The sequence below is a fragment of the Cynocephalus volans genome, chromosome 3, assembly GCF_027409185.1.
Source record: "Cynocephalus volans isolate mCynVol1 chromosome 3, mCynVol1.pri, whole genome shotgun sequence".
Classification (NCBI taxonomy): Eukaryota; Metazoa; Chordata; class Mammalia; order Dermoptera; family Cynocephalidae; genus Cynocephalus; species Cynocephalus volans.
Genome location: NC_084462.1, coordinates 185644601 through 185651667, shown reverse-complemented (window position 1 = coordinate 185651667; position 7067 = coordinate 185644601). Strand labels below are relative to the sequence as shown.

The 7067-nt window shown below is 44.4% G+C and overlaps 1 gene segment (V, D, J or C); it reads left to right on the top strand.

The window, feature by feature from the left end:
* The first annotated feature begins 1388 nt into the window (after positions 1–1388).
* LOC134372838 (Ig heavy chain V region 1B43-like) lies at positions 1389–2086 on the top strand. The segment is given in 3 exon segments: positions 1389–1434; positions 1519–1944; positions 2073–2086. Coding segments are annotated over 3 exon segments (486 nt in total).
* Positions 2087–7067: the final 4981 nt, after the last annotated feature.

Sequence of the window (7067 nt, the reverse complement as noted above, 5' to 3'; positions counted from 1 at the left end):
CCTTATTCTACTGAGATGCTGGGCTGATTCTCCATGAGTCGGAGCATCCTGTTAAGTTCTCCTGGACAAACACAGGTGGGCAACTAGGATTCTGTACATTCAACTGAAGGTTTGAAAAAAAAACTGAAACATAGATGCACATACACAGAGTTATTTCAAATCTCCTCTCTGGTAATTCTAGAATCTGTGTCATATCTGATTCTGGTTGTAATACTTGTGTTATCATTTCAGAGTGTTGGTTTTGCATCATGTTTTCCCAGGTCTTTCAACATTTTGATAAAACTCCAACATAATGTCGGAGTCAACAGGACCTGAAGAATCATCCCCAAATCGCCCATCAGCAGCTCCCGTCTTGTCATTCATTCAGGACTCTTGAAGGGCTGTCCCTCCTTGACATGTAGCTGTCTTTGGGACTGAAATGGAGGTGACAGGGGCAGACAAATCACAGCATCCAGCCCGGCCCCTGGCCTCTCTCTCTGTGGTGGGCAGTCATCCAGAGAGTGATGCCACAGACATGGACTGGCTCTCATGCCCACAGACAGGTGCACATCAAGGGAAAGTGTGCTTTTGAAAGGTTAGTAATAGGGATGTTATTACTGCTTTCATGGTAACCATTGTAATTGATGTTATTTCTTGATATCTGATGAGATGGGTGGATTAAATGAAGGATTCAAATCCATACACTGTGGGTGAGAAGTGAATTGAAGTTGAACATGTGTACATATGAGGTGGACAGGAATGAGCATGGGATGGAGGCATTTGAGATTTTGCTCTTTCCCAGACATTGAGGATCAGGGTCCTCAGTAATCTCCTGGGCACCATTTTCTGCAGAGTCTCTGTGGTTCTGATGTGCTGTGTCTTGTATGGAGGATGGAAAACACAAGGCAGGCCTGGAACTCATGGAACAACAACAATATGACAAGTAACAAGCTCTCAGGTGTGATGAGAACCACAGCCCAGGAGAGGGTCCAGGGAAAGAAACAAAGGGTCGTGCCGGGATCAGAACTGCAGAAGCAAGACCCAGAGCCTGAGTTTATGTGGGAGAGTTGGGCAGGGTCCCAGTCAGCACAGAACACAGGGGTTGAAGGAAGGCAGATCTGGGCTCAGAAAGCTGGGGCCACATTACGCCATGTAGCTCACCAAGTTCCCTCCCATACCATAAATACATGTCACATAATTACAAAAAAAAAAAAAAACATAAGCATTTCAAAAAATACAATAGTTCCCACCTCAGTTCCTCAGCACTTATAAGGACAGAGCTCCCCCACATGCAAATTTTCCTTCAGGCTCTAGGGTAAATGTGGATGCTTGGGCGGTGGAAGCTCACAGGTCTGTCCGCAGACAGGGCTCAGGTCTCTGGGGAAGGCAGAGTTGAGATCTAACAGAAGATGAGACTGTGGGGTCTTCTCCTTTGCCTGGTGACAGCTCCTCAAGGTGAGGGTCTCAGATGTCACACATGGATTCTGGGATGTTTGTGATTGAATATGACTGACACGTTCTGATTCTCCTTGACTCCAGGTGTCCTATCCGAGGTGCAGCTGCAGGAGTCGGGCCCAGGACTGGTGAAGCCCTCGCAGATCCTCTCCCTCACGTGCACAGTCTCTGGTGACTCCATCACAACCAGTGGTTATGGTTGGAGCTGGATCCGCCAGCCCACGGGGAAGAGCCTTGAGTGGATGGGAATAATTGCTTATGATGGAGGCACAGCTTATAACCCGTCTGTCAAGAGCCGCACCTCCATCACCAGAGACACTTCCAAGAACCTGTTCTTCCTGCAGCTGAGCTCTGTGACCGACGAGGACACAGGCGTGTATTACTGTGTGAGAGACACAGTGACAGGAAGTCAGCGTGAGCCCAGACACAAACCTCCCTGCAGGATACAGGAGGGGTCTGGGCTGCAGGGAGCGCTCAAGGCCCACCCGGCTCCTGTGCCCCATGGAGCAGGTGCAGAGAGGGGATGGGGGTTCCTCTTGGGATCTGAGATTTCCTCTGCCCTGCTGACTCCCAGATGCCCCTCAGGGTCATGTCCTGCTTTATTCTTTGTGACTCTAATTCCCATGTTCTCACTGCAGGCAACACAGAGTGAAGGAACTTTCCTCATGTGCAGATGAGAAGGTTCTTTTCACTGGGGACTTTCCTTCCTTGAGTTTTTTTTTTTTTTTACCTTATTTTTCCTGACACACAAATCTTTATGATCTATTATTATTTTCCCCAAACATTACATCTGTCCAGGAACACCCTGTCTCTAAATCAGCATTTTTCCCTAAATAAAGTGCAGCTGCACCCACGTGGTTATTATCATCCTACTGGACCCCTGCCCATGGCGTCTCTATCCTCAATGGGGCAGTTTAGCCTCTGGATCCTCATCCACACTGTGGACATTGATGTTTAGGATTTGTCACCCTCTCCACCCATTCCTCAGTGTCCTGGATGGAGAATCAGATGCCTCATGGCCAGACACAGCTCTTCTATTTCCATGTGGATGATTCAGGGTGACAAGCACAGAGATATACATCCAGCAGCGCCCTGCTGGGTTGAATTTTGGGCTGGATCTCTCAGAGACAAGAGCCTGACAGGATGACAAGAAAAGCAACAGATTGCAGAAAATGTCCCCTGATGTCCTTGCTTTTGTCTCCTCTGTGGACCACATTTTCATAGAGTCTTCTTAAATAGTGTCTAACGTGCATGTGGTGCTTTCGTTTCTCTCTGTCATGATACAGGAGCCCTGTGGATGTGGGTAAGGTGTGGGGTAGGGAAGCAGTGCACAGTCCTAGGATGAGTTCTGTCCTGTAGTGAGCCGTGTCCTGGGTGTGACATTCACAAGTGCTTCTCCCTTTACCCTCCTTTAGGGGACACTGCAAGTCTCTTGCAGGAGGGGGAGGCGACTCATTTTTTCTCTTCTCTCATGTCAATGATGCTCTGATGAATCTGCAGTCCATTAGGATCAGCTAAACTCGCTTCTCCTAAGGTCAAGGCGTCTTATAGAGAAGGTCATGCTCTGGGGTATTTCGGAACGGCTCCTTCCTCCCTTTCTCTGCTCTGAACATCAGGATTCTTCTCTGATATTTTCTTGGAGAACACGGTTGGGCCCCTGAGGTAGAGTTTAAAGTGTTGGGGATCCCTGAGACCATTGCACTGGGCTGCACCCAACTCTCAGACTTCCCAGCTCTGAGTCTTCAGCAATTCTTCAGCTGCAGCTCTGGTTTATCTCCCCCAGTCCTGGGTCCCATGGAGGTTTCTGCTCATGAGTTTCTAATCTGACAGGTTATGACCCTGTGTGTCTTCCTGGCTGCATCTTCAGTTTTGGGGACAGCCGTTCACCCGGTGACATAAATTCTTCTACAGATATAAGAATTGTCACCAATTTTCATTTCGTTCAGAGTTTTTACTTTTTTTCTGGATGGGAGTGATGACACCCAAGGTTCTTATTGTGAGACCTGAACCCAGAACTCCTCGTGTCACCTGGAGAAAAGGGCTGTGTTGATGTTTCCTTCTGGTTGCTGCTTGTTTACTTCCACTTGTCACATTGAAGGTGTCGAATAGGAGCTGTACTGGCCGCTGTCCTCAGCTCATTCGGGATTTCTGAGGGACGCCTTGATCCTTTACCACTTTGTTGTCTGAGAGAGGCTATATCTCCTTCTCTATTTATTAATATCATCTTATGTGATAAATCATAATTGTATTCATTTATGAGGAACAGAGTGACGTTTTGAAAAACGTATATAATGTGGAATAATTAGATCTGTTGGGAAAATATAGGAAAATGTTCAGGGCCCCTCAGATGTTCAAAATATGTCTGAGCATTTGATCTAAATATGCACGTGCGCCCAGGTGTTCCTTGGTTATTGTCTAATGTAATTGCGCATGTGCACCCAGGTTTCCTGGGTTATGGACTGAAGTATAAAGGATGAGTGGGTCTGACCCACGGTGCTCTCCCCACCCCTGGGAGGTCCACAGGGGCTATGGGAAGCCTCTCCTTCTTCTGGAGGGTGTTGACCAAGCTGTTGCTGCCAGTGCCACTGGGACCCTCTGCAAGGCCGCTGCCACCACCACCTCTGCCACCACCAGACTTGTCAGCTGCTGGACCTGAAAGCTGCTGCTGCTGTTGCTGAAGATGGAGCTCATGTCATCTGCCAATGATACCGGGATCTTTCCAATTACCTAGCGTGGACCTGTGTGTGAAGTGTCTGTTGACCGAGCCTGGCATGTGAGGGGTTTGTGATGCAGCTTGTACAATGGGTTTGAAGGGTCTGAGCACTAGCCCTGACAATACAAATGGAAACATAGTATAACTAATCTAATGAGACATTTTGTCTAGTGATGTTTTGCCTTCTCGACAACTGGAATAGTTGTGTAGATTTTCCAGGTCAAGCTGGTCAATATATCCATCGCATCAACTTAGAATTTTGGGGGGAAGACATTTGAAACTTACTCTCCTTGCTATTTTGAAATATATTATTACTGACTATAGAAACTATTAGTACTGACTATAGACACTCAGACCAGTGGAGCAGAATTGAGAATACAGAACTCACCCCTCAGGCTCACAGCCATCTGATATGGGACAAAGGCAACAAAAATCTACATTGGGGACAAGACTTCCTCTCAGCAAGTGATGCAGGGAAAACTGGATGTCCATAAGCAGAAGGATGACACTAGGTATTTACCTCACACCGTATACAAATTCAACTCAAAGTGGATTAAAGACTTAAGTATAAGACCTGAAACTGAAAAATTACTAAGGCAAAATATAGGTGAAACAATTCAGGAACTAGGTGTGTGCGCAGACTCTATGGACATGAGCCAGAAAGCACAGAGAACAAAAGAGAAAATAGACAATGCTCTCATATCCTTTAAATTACTGACATCACAATGTTTGTTGTTTGTTTCACAAAAGTATGTTTCATATGGGTTATAAACTGTAAAAAATTGTAGAACTGTATTAATTGATGAAAGTTAATGATAGATTTTTTTATAAATTATTGAAATATATTTTACTTATGATAAAATCTACCTATAAAAGTGTACAGTTTAGAAGACTTCAGTAAATGTTACTCACAAAATAATTAGCAAAATTTGTGGAAACACCACCAGAATTTAATTTTAGATTATTTGAATATCCCAAAATGAACACATATCTTCAGTGTCACGTTCCAGTCCTCCCTTTCTCCTGTTTATCCTGGTCCAGTGACAACTAACCTAATTTCTCTCTCCACGCATGCCTATTCTGGATAATTTTCATCGGTGGAATTAATAATATGCAGTGTTCAGTATTCAGGTTCTTTTATGTTTTAGGTTTCTGTTTTGTGCCACGTTGTATGAATATGATAAAAATGAGGAATAATAAGAGCTATTGATGAGGATGTGGAGAAATCAGTTTGTTCATAAAATGCTGGTGAGAACATAAAATTTATATGCACTTTGAAAAACTGTTCAGCAGTTTCTCAAAATGTAAAGCATAAATATTGGCTTTGCTGCCTCCCGTGCACATTGATAACTTGTTGTGTGGAGGAGCTGGAGGAGGTGCTGGAGCACTAGGCAGGGGGCTCCTCCTCTCCCCCTTGAGCACCACCCCAGGAGGCGGGAGCTGAGTGATTCTCCCCAACCCTGGAGAAGCCAGAAAGAAGTTAGGATCCCTGCAGATGTGTGCATCCCGGCAGATTCACACTCTGATGCTTTAGCACACTGGACATTTGGAAATTCATGAACTATTTCTAGTTTCATCTTTACTCTAGTGTGTTTGCCATCTAGTGATGTCCGACCCAGGTGAGCTAAGGTTTGGTCCTGTTTTTCCTGAAAACTACTCTGTCCAGATTTCAGGTTTGCTGTTTGTCTTGTTCACTTCACTCTTTGATTTCTTTAAGAAAATGCACTAATTTGCCACTTATCCAATGGGCTTGCTAGTGTTATTGTGTTTCTTGAAACAATAAGAAAAAACTCTTTTACTCCATCTCTACATTTGTATTCTAACAGCAGCTTACTTTATAATATCCAGAATCTGAGCATGATCCAAATTCCCATTAGCAGGTAAACTGAATAAAAGAAGCATTTTCATACATCGGGATACTACACCGTATTAAAAGTCATGAGTGCTTAAGTCACACATTTTGAAAAAAAGATCAGAATGAAGTATAGCAAGGAATCCCAAGCACTGACTGTATATTACATTTACTTCAATTGAAGATGAGAAAAAAATACTGTGAAGTAACATAAAGAAGTTCACGAGCTGCCTGGACATACGGAGAGAGGAAGGAAGCAGTGGGAAGAGAAATCAGAAGAACAGCAGGAAATGCTTTGGGATGAAATATTTGTGCACTATTTCCATTGTGGTGGTGACTGTGCAGGTGCACATGTATGTCAGCACTCATCAAGTGCACACTTTGAATAGGTGCAGTTTGTTCTGTCTATTATAGCTTCTTATGATGGTTACAAATAAAAGCAGATGTCAATAGAGAGAGATAAGGAAATACTGGAACATATAATTTCAGAGATCCTTTAAGTTGCAGCTGCATGAACTCTGGTTCTCTAAGTATAATGTGAATAAAAGGCAGAACACACCAAAATCACAAAGTGTGATTACAGGAAGGAGAACCTAACTAGGCAAATGTCACTAGGCAGGCCCAGCTCTGTGCTGGGGTTGGATCCATGGTGTGGAGCACAGACCCAGAAACTGACGCTCCCTCTGCCCAAAGATGAGCACTTGGATACACTGTATAATCCTTTGATGATTTTGTTTATAACTGTACATCTATATAAAGAATTAGTATTCATAAGTGCCTCAAATACTTTGTGTTTCTGTGCAAAAACAATGTAGATGAATTATAAGTATCTATCAAGTTATAATCGTATAATAAAAAACATATTGTCACAAATATAGTTATTGCCACCAAACTCCCCTGGAGCTGTCACATCTGCTCTGGACTCTGCCCTCTTCATAGTCTCCCACCACACAGCCTGCTATGTAGCAGGAGGACATGCAAATAGGGCCTCCCTCTGCTGATGTAAAGCAGCCCAGCCCTGACCCTGCAGCTCTGGGAGACAAGAACCAGCCCCAGATCCCCAGGTGC